Raw genomic sequence first — 14,413 nt, 5'->3', positions numbered from 1 at the left:
CCTGCAATGAGAGCTGTCATCACTGATTCTGCGTATTAGGAAACCCAAGCACTCACTGAATAAGTGGCTCCATAGGGCACCTGACAAAGACAGAGCTCCCTTCACACCCTAAAGGCTCCGAAACATTTTGCCGAGTCATGATAAGAGCTTCAAGCGTTTACCTGTTCTGGGATGCATAAAGGGATCGGCACCACGGCAGACATCCTCTGCCTTTCCTACAGTGGTGTGCATGATCTCATTGCTCATTTAAATACATGGTACATTTTCAGTGGTAGTAAGAGAACTAATCTAACAGCTCTTACGAACAAAAGCTCTTCATTTATTCATGAAGCAAATTAAAGCAGGGGAAAATGTAGCACAACCTTCTCTCAGAGGAATCCTACAACTACACCCCCTACACCAGGCTCAAAGAGCAAGAAAACCAAAATGACAACGCCCGATAAAAGCAATAGATAGCGTCAAGAAAGAGTTAGAAGGTGGCTGCTTTGGACACACAGATGACACCTCGTCCCATCTCCCACCGGATAAGAACGACAGACTGCTCTCGCTAAGGAGATCAGCATCGGGTCACCCGGGAGAACGGCAGGACTGCTTCCAAAGACACCGTACCTGAAGGATGACCCAGTGTCCCTCCTTCGCAGCCAGATCTAGAGCTTGTTCAGCAACTACCTCTTGACCTTGTCCAAGGGAAACATTGTGGAAATTCCTGTTGTTAAATGTATAACCAAGTTTCTTCCCTGAAAGAAAAAAAAGGGCGATGTTCAGCACTTTTACCTGGGACGGCACCAGCACAGCTGAGCTCACGCAGCAGCAGCGAGGCAGAGTTCAGTCTTATCAAAACCCCTCACAGAAGAGCTATCGCACTTCTTAGAATAGTTATCTCATCTCTCACACACTCCTTGCCAAAGCACTGAAAACGGCTGTAGCTTCTTCCAAACTACTTTTAATTACAGAGCGGCACCTACACAAAGGTACATTATTACAAAGTGCCTCTTGTTTAAAGAACATTATTCCCTTGCAACCTCATGTAAAAACATATTTTACAGTGATAGGAAATTAAAATCATTTCCTACTGATAAAATGGGCTTTGAAGAAGACATTGTTCAGTGAGGAAATGCACCCTGTGATGCATGCTAGAACCAGCAGTAAGGTTAGGAGCCCATTCAGTTCTGAGAAGGCAGCTGAAATGAAATCTGTGGGAGCTTCCTGTGGCCTCGACTCGGGCCCCTCAGGTTTCTTGGAGCTAGAGATCAGGCAGCCCTCCAGATTACTCATGGATCATCACAGGCTTTGGCGGGTGTGGAGATGCCTCTGAGTGCATCACGATGCGTGTGGGGAGGTCCACGGTCAGAGGACAGCAGCAGACCCCAGGGGAAGGGGTGCTCCAGGAGCCACTGCAGGTCACCTTGTACAGTCCCTTCCACATCCCTCTCTGTATGGTGCAGAGTAGGAACCTCACACTCCGTGTCATTTACTATCCTGCTCTGGAGGAAGGATGGCAGCTATTTAGTGTTTCTTCACTTAGTCTGTGACACTCCTTTGGACTCCCCTAATTCCTCCGTGCATCCAAGTGCCTCAGATCCCTTAAGTGATCACGGCTAAAGATCTCTTGTTTAGTCTTCTAAATCTGTTTGTCATCCAAAGATGGAGGACACCAGTTGCTCCTCGTCTCACAGGAGAAGCAACTGCCTGGAGCAGGCTATCTCTGCTGTGTGCTCCTCAGAAGACGAGCAGGAATTTCTGCTGGCGGAGGGAAGCAGCTCGACAAACATTCACGCTGGCTCCATGCACCGTAGTAGGACACGCTCAGCTCAGCTGGTGGGTCAGTACACACGTCCCCACGTGCGCATCCCTTGCGATTGCCTACATTTATCTCTGCATGCAGATTTGCCTTCATGCAGACGATGCACCCTGAATTCCTGATTTCTGCTAAATGCAGGCAAGTTTTCTAGTAAAACAAGGAAAAGATTTGTCTTGCAAGACTTAGGATTCAGTTCTTGGTATAAGTTTGGAAACAGATGGCCATAAGTAAAACAAAATTCCAGACTCTTCCAGTTGCTCGAGCTCTCTGCTTCGCCTTACTACAGCAAACCCCTGGGATACAGCTTTCCCCATATTTGGGAGTTTTCCAGTTTTCTTTCTGACCATCTCCGGTGGCTGCCAACTTTGAGAGCTGCTGATCTCTTCCTCTGCCTTCAAGACCAACCCTCTTGAGAAGGGATGGGGTAAATTTACAGGAGGCAGGGCGCTACCCCAAACCAAGTGATTAATAATAAAATTAATATCAGTTGTTCTTTCCACTTCACAGATAGGAACAGGACTGCAGAGAGATATCCAGTGAATCTGCGCCAGCTGTCTCACCAAAGATGATGCCAGCCTTCTTCCTTCCTTGCTGGCTTGGAGAGGAGAGGGGACGGTGCAGGTGGGCTGCCCCAGGGAGGTGGGGAAGCTTTCCAAGCCCAACAGTGTTTGCCGCAGGGTCCTCCCCACGTTGCCAAGGAAGGGTCCCATGAGTGGGCAGCATCTGGAAGAAGCTATCTTCCATTCACAAGAAATATCTATCCAGACTTTCATTTTAATAAAACCTAATGAAGGACAGAAAAAAATATCGAATACTGAATCCAACCCAAACCCCAGCGAGGCAGGCTTTAAGGCCAGTGCAGCTGCACTGAAGCAATGGTTTTATTTCATTAGATTTTTTGCACTTTTACTTGCTGTAACTTTTCTGGCTGACTAACCCCAGGTGCTCAGCTACACTCATCTTTACAATTCCAATTAAACCATTCATGGTTGGATATTAGTGCTTCATTTCCCATACAATAAAATAACACAGTGAGAGACAGGATCACTGATGTGGCTCCAAAGGGAAGCAAAGCACGTAACAGGGCCTTCCTCAGCGGTGTCCCCTTCAACTCACAATAACGAGAACTGGTATCAGGGCAGAAACAGCACAAAACACAACGCAAAGCCCAGGAACTCCCTACGACTGAGAACTGTGATCTGGCCTGTGGATCAGGCTGCAGTGGTCTTCAACATCTCTGAAAGATGCTAGTGGGAATGTGGGTAAAGACTGCCCCAAACCTCATTTTGGGATGACCCAGAAGGTGCAGCATAGAGAGGAAAACAAATCCACAGGTCAGCATTCTTCACCACTCGCCTGGATGATGGCTTAGTTCAATGTTACTGGTTTCTCTGCTGGGGCTGTCAGCCTTGCTGATGTTTAGTTTGGAGACCTGCCTGCTAAAAACCAGCCAGCAGCTCTACTGTGGTAGTCTGAGATGTAATTCATACATTTTATGTATCCTATACTCCACACTGCTGGGAGCATCACAACGCAAGTTGTGGTCTTGGAGCCATGTGAGGTGCACTGCTGGAGAAGGAGCAAACACATCCAGAGAGAAGAATGGCAACTTGGAGCAGCCCTAAAGCAGCACCCAAAGGCGTCTGACGCATCTGCTCCTGGGAGATGGAGTCACTCCACTGTAACTGTCTCAAAAGAAGTGACCCCAGTTACCGCTGTTCAACAGTAAGAAGTGACCCCATTTCCAGACTTCGTGTAATTGCCACGTTCAAGCTGAAAATGGTAATTCTTCCACAGTGGAGCTGAGACCCAGAAAAAATTTTACACATTGGTGGCTTCAGAGCACTGGCACTGACCACAGCAGTCGGTGCGCAACAGAAATCCCTGCCTTCTCAGACAAGGCACCTTAGAGCAGCCCCTGCAGCTCTGAAGCCAGCTGACAGCACTACATCTGACCATCCCCACCAAAATCAACTCAGGAAGGATGAGATTAAAAATGGGAAACTCTGCCACTAACCAGCAGACTGTTGTAGGGAGCTGTTGCTTATTTTTAGCTATCTGACAGCATATTAGATATCTCTGATGTAAATTATAGGTTGTGTACAAGACCATCTCAGAAATCACTGCGGTGTGAACCACACTGGGAATCCAGGCAATGCAGGAAAGAGACAAGTTTAATTTAAACTTTAGATGAAAATCCAAAAACCTTTAAGAAAAACAGAAAAAAAAAATCCAAAAAACCAGTCACATCCTCTCACAATTATCTATTTTTAACAGATTACTCCATTATCTACAAAGAGATGAGGAAAAAAAAAAACCAGAACAAGAAAGTCATGCCAAGATAATTACAAAGAAGATAAAAAGCAGGGCTGTAGTATGCCTAGAGACATAATTTATTTACCTTGTTTCTCCACATCCTTCAGCGGGTCGACTCCCGGGGACAGGATAAAAAACATTGGGGTTGCAGGTCCTGATTCCTCAAAAGTTGTTGCAAAATCCAGGGATCTCCCCACCACGTATTTACTGCCAAGGTTTTCTTCTACAAAATCTCTGCCAGAAAGAAAAAAGTTTTGCCAGTCTACTCTCTTTCAGAAAAGACAGATTCCGCTGCAAATAATCAATTAATTAGTTTTGATTTTTCTGATTCAAACAAATTAGAAATTAAATGAAAAAAAATAGGTCTGAGATAATTTTAGAGAGGATCTGCAGGCTGGGTTTCTGGAGTTATCACTCCTTAGTGAAGTCTGGCATTTTTTCACAGGGGTAAAATGACACCTGGCACACCAATATCTGTCAAACAAAAGGAAGTGAGAAGGGAAAACAGCGGGACCTACCAGCCCAAGGCTGTGTTCAGAAGTTCAACACAAGTAGTGGCTTGATTCTGACCAAGGTATCTCAGGAGAGAAGAAATAGTTAAGTTCATGTATAGAAAACTGCCGTGTATTTTATAATCCATACAGCTTTTGAAACAGCTTCCCTTTAGATTTATCACCAAAAGTCACAAAAAATCCACATGATTTACAAAATTACTTTGTTCTCGAAAGATAAAAGAGAAGAGTTCTAAGAATATCCAGTGTGTGTAGCTTAGCCTCGGCATGAGAGTCACAAGGAAAAATACAACTGAGTGAACAGGAAAAAACGGAGCTCCACAGCAGCTGCCTGAACAGAACACAGAGCATGGAGAACATCCAGGCTGAATTTCTGCAGGGTGAGCTTCCAAAATCCCTGCTTTAGAACACGAGGATACAGTGAACATCGATTCAAAGGCAGGAATGTTCTATTTAAACACCAGGAATGAGCAGTTTCTCTCTAGGGCAGGTGCATGACTCAGGCCTTCTGGCAACCTCAGTACCACGAGGAAGAAAAACCTCAGCCAGTTTTCACCCGGTAGATGATACCAGAATAAGGCAGCCCAATTCTTTCTAACAGAGCTGAGAGTCTCTTTCAAGGACTAGCAAAAGGCAGTTGGAATAGAAAATTCTAAGGTATTGCAAAAGAAAAAGCTTCCACTTTGTTTGATACCTCTTTCAAGTAGGTTTTTCCGTTCTGGGTCAAGATTTGCTAAAGAGCTGCTGGAAAGCTTCAGTCCACAAAATTTTGAAAAGTCTATCCGATGGGAAGGCGCAACATTCTTGTTTTACATCAAGTCTCAGCTCTACAAAATGATGCCTTGGAGAGTCAGAAACACAGCTGCTGTGACTTAGAGACTCTGAAATGGACCGCCCGTGCAGGAAAGGCAGGCCTGCCCTCAGAGACAGGACTGGAGGAATGCCTACACTTGGTGTCTTTCAGGTATCCATAGGCGTGGTTCACAGCACAAGCAACAGGATTTGGGAAATGGTGCCAGAACAAAAAGCAAAACTACCCAGCAAGACAAATGACTGGCTTACAGCTTTTCTCGGTTATATGAAGCCACAGTTGCCTAAGATCCTGTATCTGAAGAGTCCATGCAAGTGTCATAATCATGGATGGAATTGCAAGCTACTGAAGTCCTTAGTCCTTCTGCATTATTTCAAAGGTCTGTCCCTCAAGGCAGAAGTACAAGCGCTTTTGGAAGGACTTCACCATGACCAAGTTATACCGTGCTAGTAGTTGGGCCGATCTGACCTCATCATGGATATGGAAGCATGTGAGCACAAGGTGTTGCAAGAAGATCCTTGCTGATGTTCTACCATAAGATAGAAGGATGAAATCAGTATTTACACTGGAAAATCCGTTGAGGAAATTATGGTTCTTGGTGATGGACAACAGAGCACTGCCCCTAGCTAAGCTCTAAGGAGTGTCAGGGTAAGAGTGGTTTCTCCTGATGGCTGCCTAGGCCTTGGGAATAAAACAGCGTCTGCAAATATCCCCAGGGATCTGATCTGAAGAGCAGCTGAAAAATCTAACTTCCAAGACAGGGAAATGCAAGAAGCCTGTAGAAGGGTGGATCATTTTAGATACCAAAGAGCTGCTTAGACCACCTTCGTGGAGCTGTCACACATGACATAGGACATAAAGGGTTCTTGCACATTTCTGAACAGCAGCTGGAAATGAGGTACAGGTATTCTAGGGCATCTAAAATACCCCTAGTCACCTGTGATTAGGCTGCCAAGTTACTCCTTGACTCCTAAAACGCACTCCAGTACTTGTCGAGACTCTCAGAGAGACAGGAAGGTTAGGACTAATAGTGATGCCTGTTGATCTTCAGTGAAGTATTTAATGTTAGCAGATTTAGCTGATATAGAGAAGAAAGAGATCTGGAAGTTAAGAACTGCAAAACAGCCCGTGGGAGCCAACAACCTTGCAGGTGTCTAAATCTTGATGAATTTGTTAACACGCACATGATCTTGAAACACTACTGGCTAAAGTAGGGATAGTGAGGCTGAAGTCCTTGTGGTCAGAGTACACAGCTCCCCTACAAGATCCCCTACCTTTTGAAGGGTCACAGACACACGACAGCTTTAACAGTGCTTAGGAAAACAAGATGCCAGATGACCATTAGCCTTCTGTGTGGTGGCTATCAGGAACACTGACTGTATTAAACTCAATCCAAGGACCGCTTTTCCTTCCTACATCAGAGTACTAGACTTCACTGACTGACATGAGAAGGACAGACGAACAGACTCATGTATTTTCCAGAGAGGTGGATCTCTTCGGAACAGCAAATTTCTTCATTAAGGGAACAGTATCCATCTTAGCCAGACTGCTGGCTGCAGAAAGGTTTGAGGGGTATGATACTATCACAGAGGAGCCAGGAAATCAAACGCATTTTAACTATCATTGTTACCATGACTAATTTCACATTTGCTTTGGGGGTATGAGGTTTCTCTAAACAACAGCTCTTCCTAAGCCTTCTGAGCCTAGTGTCTGACCATCCTGTGTTTCAAGAATTTCACAAACATCTGCAAACAAAGTCTCAGGGAAGGCGCTGTGAAATGTTACTGTCTGCACACGTTTACGTTCTAGCCTATTTCTACGTAAGAAACAAAACAAAAAACCATTTAAATACTCTTGTGCAAACTGAAAAGCTTGACACACCCAGACCCTAAAAATATCCAGCCAAGCTTTTGAAGTTGGATTCCCTTACCTTTTCATAAATGAGAAATATTAAAGGTGTTGAAACTTTATGTTCTAGTTATTTTTCAGCTATGCGAGTACCACCATTTTGATTGAAAGAAATGAATTAAACTTGCTGAAATGAAATATGCATCTAAAAGCTCAGAAAGGCAAGAGCTTATTTTACTCAAACTAAACAAAAACAGGAAAAACAATCTTTTCAGCTGAGAGAACACATGGAGAATCCAGCCCTGGAAGAGTAAGAAATGAGACAGATGATGGTTTAGAATGGTATGATTATGATAAATTCTAGTATTTAATTTAATAAAATGTAATAACATTGGCCATAGGGAGACTTCACTCAGTCTTGTCTGCATTTTTCTGTGAATTTTAAAGCACAAACAGAAACCTAGTTCATACAGTGAGTAATACAATCTGCTACGTGCACCCATGTACACGCACATGCCAGATGGTGGAGCAATATAAACTATTCGAGAGGCAGTAGCATGAGAGACATTGCAGAAATGTCAAATCATAGACTACTAGGACAGAGAAGGAAAAAACAAGTCCTAATGCAGTGAAAGACCTTTAGTTTCTCCTGGAACAAGCACCTTGCTTTTGTATACCTTCGTAAAGTTTAGACTTGCCTAGTTACCTTCACTACATAATTTACAACTACAACTTTCAGAACTAGCATCAAATAAATTTTGCATCATACAGAAAAAAAAAAAAAAGAGAAAACCTCTGTAAGACTTTCCTTTACTTCCACACTTTATTCTTGTGCCTAAGGAACAGCCATAAAGGATCTGGTAACTAAAATGGACCTTAATGAACTCTAGAAGTTTTATTAGAAGTTGCACTGATGATTAAAAGACCCTAGCACATGTAACACCTGTATGACGATGCTCATTTCTGACTTGGCACATCTGCTCCTCAACCAGTACTAGTTCTACTGCTCCATCACTATCAGTGATATTGGGCTTACATCTCCCTAAACAAGAAATTCCAGTTAAATGAAATGTGCTAACTGTCTTGTGGAGTTCAGACATGACTCATTCAACAGACTTCTTTATAGGAAACCATATGCAGAACCCACATTCTACAATAAATAACTCTAAACATATTCCTGAATTACTCCTGTTCCCTTGAAAACACAGACCCAAAGCTGTCTGCTAAGCAAGAGCATCACAGAGACAGTAAAGAAGCGCACCCACCTGATCGCGTAGGTCATGCGATCGGGGCGGATGGCTCTCATTATGCACAGGCGCTGCAGGGCTGACTTGTTCTTCCATTCCTGAGGGAACTTCTCCTTTTCAGGACACTCAGATTCAACAAATTTCTTCCACCGTTTTGCAGATCCCTCAATATCCCGATCCAGATTTTTGAATTCCTCCATTGATGAGAGAGCCTGGAAAAATTCAAGGAAGGTCTTCAGAAGAACAATCCTACGTACCTCAGAATTGCTCTTCTAACATTACTGACGGCTCATGTTTTGCTCCACCAGAAGGGTCACAGCTGGAGCCTGGGAACCACAGCCAGAAACCCACCAGGATCAGACTTTGTCCAGTTTCCTTTTCCCAGCTCTGTTGTCAGCACGTTGTCACAGGAACAGTAATCAACACAGCCCGTTTGCAAGGCCACAGCAGAGTATGAGTGAGGACACTTTCATACTTGTGGAAGGTCTTCTGAACTGAAACGTGTCTCAAGGTTGCCCACAGAATGTCAGCTCTAAAGTCATGCTGCACCTAGTACAGCCTTTCCTGGTGCTTTCAGCCACGTCAATGCAACCCCCTTCCCCAGCCAGCGAAGCCACACGCGGCACCCAGACCTTCTCCCCCACAGCACAGGTGCTGCCACATGGGAGTCTGGAAGTGACGATACAGGAAAGGCTGAAAGAATTTGGCATCATCCACAAGGCAGCTCTCCATAACCCAAAGCGAGAGGAAATCTGCCCTCCTGTTTTGAAACCAGAACTGAAAAATCTCAGGTGACAAGCACTTGCTACTGTCAGTTATCCCAGAAATGCCTGCCTTGGATGGGAGCTGGAAATTATCAGTCCCTGTCTGGCAGGAGAGCACATTGCTGGCATTCCCATGAGCCACAAGTCTGGAAAGAGTCTCCTTACTGCTTCAACAGACACAAAGAGAATTGTGCAGCAAAAAATCACAACTTATCATCATTTTTATATACATGTAGTTACTTTTCTCTCCCTGTTGCCCCGTGCATATACCTCTCTATCTGCATAGTCTGGTGCGCATGCTCTGTGAAACCACAACACTGAGACTTCGCCGTGCAGCCATGGTGACCACGGAGCCACAAATCTCAACAAACATAGCGTAAACTCTAAATGGGTGGGTGTTTTCTTTGCACAAGCATGCATACCACCCTGTGCCATTGTAAAAACCAAGGCACCCAGATTTTTACTTGCCAAATGCACACAAAGATTAACTTCTCAGTGCTACAAGTCTGTGGCAGAAGCAGGTAGCTGAAGAATGCCCAAAAGAACAGCTGAGCAAGGCAGCACACAAATGACAATTACAATGAAAATGTAGCTAGATTTTGTGACTAGAAAGTGGCAACTACAAATGTTATGCAGAGAAGTAAAGAATCCAAATTAGCTTTCATACAAGTGGTAGCAAAATGCATTGCACAGCTTGTAAGGTTCTTCTGGATTTCAAGCAAAATTCTCGCTGAAACAGACATCTTCAGAGCATTTTGCATAATCTGAAGCAGTAAGTCGCTGAACATCAAGTGGAAAAGACAAGTGAAATATAAAAGACAGTGAATGAGCTGTTTTCTGTAGAAACAGAAAGGCACACTGCAAGTGAAGCAGAAGCTTTTTGATGGGCAGAGGTGTTCTGCACCATTAATGCTCCAGTTCACATCCCATACAGCTCCACTATGGAAAGCAACTGAGAAAGCTCCTTGAAAAATGCTGGTGTTACACCTTGGTCAGATCAACCGAAAAAACACGCACTTGCCAACAGGCTTTGCAAGCCATGCAAATGCCCTGACAGAAGTGCTGAGCGAGTGCCTTGGACACGATGCTGTTGGAAATGAGGCAGAAGACACTGAAGGCCACTGTGCTCCAAAAACTGCAGGAAAGCCATGCTTTTCCTCTGGAAAGGCTTCCCAGTCAGCAGACAAAAGCAGTGTAAAACTTTGGTCTTTCTAATAGACTGAATTTCATTAGAAGCTGTACTTCAACAAAAAGAGCAAACAAAGGGAAGGAAGGTGTCAGAAAAAGGGGCTCCATCTATCAAATGAGTTCACATTTTTAGCAATGGGAATGCCTGTAGGTGATAGAGAGGTGCAAAGCTGTTTCCAGTGGGTGCCGCTGACCCAGGACATTTGCAGAACATACACCCAGAGCATCACAGAAGCAATGGCTGGAAGAAACCTCATGCTTGGGCTAGGTCTCCAGCCAGCACCGGCTCAGGTCAGCCATGGCTTGCTGTATCAAAACGCTGACCTCTAAAATGAAGCTTTCTCAGCGTCTCTGGGGGCCCTGTTGTAGGACTGCACTATCTTTCTGGTAAAGAAGATTTTCTTTTTAGGATGTTCAAGCTGAACCTCCCTACTTGCAATTTGTGACGGTTGATCCTTATGACATTCACTGCCAATAACAAGGAGAGTTTGGCTCTGTCATCTCATAGCTGGACAAATCCCTTCACCTTTCCTCACAGGTCACGTGCTCTAGGGCCAGAATTAGAGCTATAGGCAGCAAGGTACTTGCAGATATTACTATAAATGCTTCTGCAACAAATCAAGCCTTGCCCAAAGTCACAGTCTCATCAATACCTCTACAAAAGGCACAGGTAAGAGCAGAATACTTGCAATACCACTAGAGAGCTACGGCACGGACTGACTCCGTTTGGCGCTCACCATCTCCCTGTCAAAGTCCCAGGGATCCTGAGAATCTCGTGAAGAAGAGTGTGAGCAAAGTAGTGATTCAACAGATGTTGTTTCCATGTGTGGATTAGCACTAACATGGAGAAATGTCAGCGACAGAAGTACTTGCTCCAAATTCAGTGCCATATCCCGCTTTCTATGGAAAACTAGGAACCAGAGCACAGAATATGAGAAACTGAAATTCACAGGAACACTGCCGTATATTCTGATCTGCCAAAATCTCGTCCTTCCAGCAATAAACATATTCGATGCACCTCTCGTAGTTGAACACAATACTTTGGCAAATGTTGAATTCAGTGGATTCATCAGTGCAAGTGCTTACATAAAACATCTTAACACTGCTGACTTTTGAAGTGACTTACTTAAAATACCACTTCAGAACTTTGGCGGCTGCTGCTTCGAGAAGTCTCTTGGTTGATATTAACAAGGGAGACTCTGAAAAATTGCTTTCTTCTTACTAAATGACAGACATGTAATCAGAGATGATAGTCGCTCTCTCCCTGAACATGTTGCAGAATCAAGACAGCTCTAATTGCAAGTATAAAGTCTGTATTATATAAATTAACACTAAAATTTTCATTAGTCAACAATTTTAATTGCATTTATTAGAAGTGATGGTATTAATAAGAGATGTTGCTATTTAAAAGCCGGTTCAGTGAAAGCTATCTCAATCAGTAATCTTTCTGTGAATATTAATTGCTTTTCAATATCTCTGCTGTGAAATTTTCCAAGAAACTTAGACTAACAATAATATATCAGTGTTTCCAAGCAGCAGGAGTAAAAGCAGGAATGATACATTGGAGCAGCAGATGGGCACTACACATCAACCTGTGCAGCGTGGCTATTTTTGTCAACATAATGAAGAAAACATTTGTCAATTAGAGTTGTCATGGAAATTGAGAGAGACAAAAAACATTCATCAAAATAAAATATGATCAAAAGAGCTGGAGGACTCCTGTTCCTGTCTTTGCAACCCACAGTCTAATCACCTCTGGTGACTGGAAACAGGGTGTCTTGAGTTTATACCTCAAAAGGAGACTTTGCCAGCAAAACAGGTCTCTTCCCACCATGCCAAGGCAAGGATCATTGTTTTCTCAGAGGAAATTGTTTTTTCATTCACTGAATCGCAGACAACGTGCTTTATCACTTTCATTTTCTTTGACAGTTTCTTGTCTAAGTCAGAACCAGCTTTAAACTGGAGCTGATATGTCAGCAGAGCTGTGAATTTCACACGTTCACAAATGCAAAATGCTCCCTTTCCCCCCACAGCTGCAGGAGCTACAACGCGCACCAGCCACCGGCTTTGAGTAAGAAATGCTGGTTGCCTTAGCAGAGCGACCGCTGGTGTGCCTACACGGTGTCCTTAACACACGGCCCGTCGCCAGAATGTCTCGGGGGACAGAGCAAAGGCCCAGGCAGATGGGCACAACGAGGAGATGATGCTCACTCAGTCGCTCCTCACTGCTTGCTGCCCGCGGAGCATGCGCTGAGCCTTTAGCGAAAAGAACAACTTCAAAGCCCTGGTGTCATTGCTGCTGAATGCAATTTCTCTCCTAGTGCCAGATACACTGCCACAAGCTTTTGTAAACTTATTAGAGAAAACACTTGCTCTTATCACTAAGGGCAGGTACTCTCAGGACATCATCTGGTCAAAACTTGCCCCACATTTAGACATTGCTTCATAAGGTTTTATAAAAACCTAGAAAACAGAAAAGTATTATCTCCATGTTTTCTTCCTGTCAACTCTAAAGGACATTATTCTTAAAAAAAACCACAAAAGCTTGTTTTGTATTTTAAACTATTTCCATAATTTAAAATACTTTACCCCAGAGTCATCTGACTCAAGAACAGCTCTGACGTGAGGGAAGTCAAAACAGCACCTCGTTACCATGCTCTGCACCGACATAAATACAGTGCAAGCACAGCCAGTGCTGCCAGAGTGACCTTCTAACGCCTGTTTACCAAGTTCCCCAGCAGCCATGAGACTCATTGCTAAAAAGTTATAATGCAATTATAATAAAAAATGAGGGTTTTTTTTTAAAGCTAGTGTTTTTTAAAAGCTATCCTTGCTTTTTGAGTCTTCCAGTTATACCCTGTTCATACTTTCAGTCTTAGCTTCTTATGTATCTTGCTTTTTTTAAAAAAAACCCCTCTACTTAAAAAAATGAGGTCTATAAGGAACACACTGAACATCAAATGTCTCTCTATAAAAATCACACAACTTGACAACACTAGAGAAAAATTATATTTTATATTCTCACAGGTATAATAATCTCCGAGATGATCAAATCCTAATAACTAGTCATGATTTCACTTGCAAAATTAAGGACATGGTGTTTTGATGAATTACGTTATACAGTTTTTAAGCAGAGCAGGCTCCACAAATAAAAAGTTCACAGTGCTCAGCAGTTGCACAACAAACCCTGAGACGATCTTCTTCTGGAAAGGCAATGCCATTTGCAGAGGCTGCGAAGTTTCCCTAGGCAGGGCTGGCCCCCAGCAGTGACGTGTACATATGGTGGGAGAGACTGGCTTTTAGCAAGCCAAGCCCATAGGCTACTGATCACAGAGTCACAGAATGGTGGGGGTTGGAAGGGACCTCTGTGGGTCACCCAGTCCAACCCTCCTGCCAAAGCAAGGTCACCCAGAGCAGGCTGCACAGGACCTTATCCAGGCAGGGTTTGAATATCTCCAGAGAAGGAGAATCCACAACCTCCCTGGGCAGCCTGTGCCAGGGCTTCGTCACCCTCAGAGTGAAGAAGTTCTTCCCCGTGTTCAGCTGGAACTTCCTCTGCTTCAGTTTGTGCCCATTGCCCCTTGTCCTGTCTAATGATAGCTGAAAGGGAAATAATTTTCAGATGTCCAGTAGAGGTGTGCAGCAAAGCTACCCAGGCTCAACTGTTTTCAATACAAGCACCAGGATTAGATTCCAAGTCTAGAAACACTCCAGCAACCCAAAGCATCTGAGCTGTGCAGCTGTCACCACGGCCTGGCTGTGCTTTTTGGAGCTGCTCTTCACCAACCTGAGGGATGCAGGTTCCCAGTGAGGTGTGGGAATGCCCCATCACGGCTCACCTTCCCAGTTCACATGAAAGCTGCTTTGAACTCTACAAACCCAGTCTGCACATGGGTTTGTAGAGTTCAAAGCAGCTTGAATGTGAA

At 44.0% G+C, this 14,413-nt stretch overlaps 1 protein-coding gene across 1 annotated transcript in view; it reads right to left on the bottom strand.

Moving 5' to 3' along the window:
• DNAH9 (dynein axonemal heavy chain 9) overlaps nucleotides 1-14,413 on the bottom strand; it is a 200,534-nt gene that overhangs the window by 37,139 nt on the left and 148,982 nt on the right. The window contains exons 63-65 of the mRNA XM_075440716.1: nucleotides 8,554-8,747; nucleotides 4,203-4,351; nucleotides 610-737 (exon numbers count right to left, since the gene is read on the bottom strand). Coding sequence (XP_075296831.1) covers nucleotides 610-737; nucleotides 4,203-4,351; nucleotides 8,554-8,747 — 471 coding nt within the window. The remainder of the gene's footprint in view (nucleotides 1-609; nucleotides 738-4,202; nucleotides 4,352-8,553; nucleotides 8,748-14,413) is intronic.

The sequence above is a fragment of the Opisthocomus hoazin genome, chromosome 21 (genome assembly GCF_030867145.1).
Source record: "Opisthocomus hoazin isolate bOpiHoa1 chromosome 21, bOpiHoa1.hap1, whole genome shotgun sequence".
In the NCBI taxonomy this organism is placed as follows: Eukaryota; Metazoa; Chordata; class Aves; order Opisthocomiformes; family Opisthocomidae; genus Opisthocomus; species Opisthocomus hoazin.
Note: the sequence above shows the minus strand (reverse complement) of the source record. Positions and strands in the feature narration are given on the sequence as shown.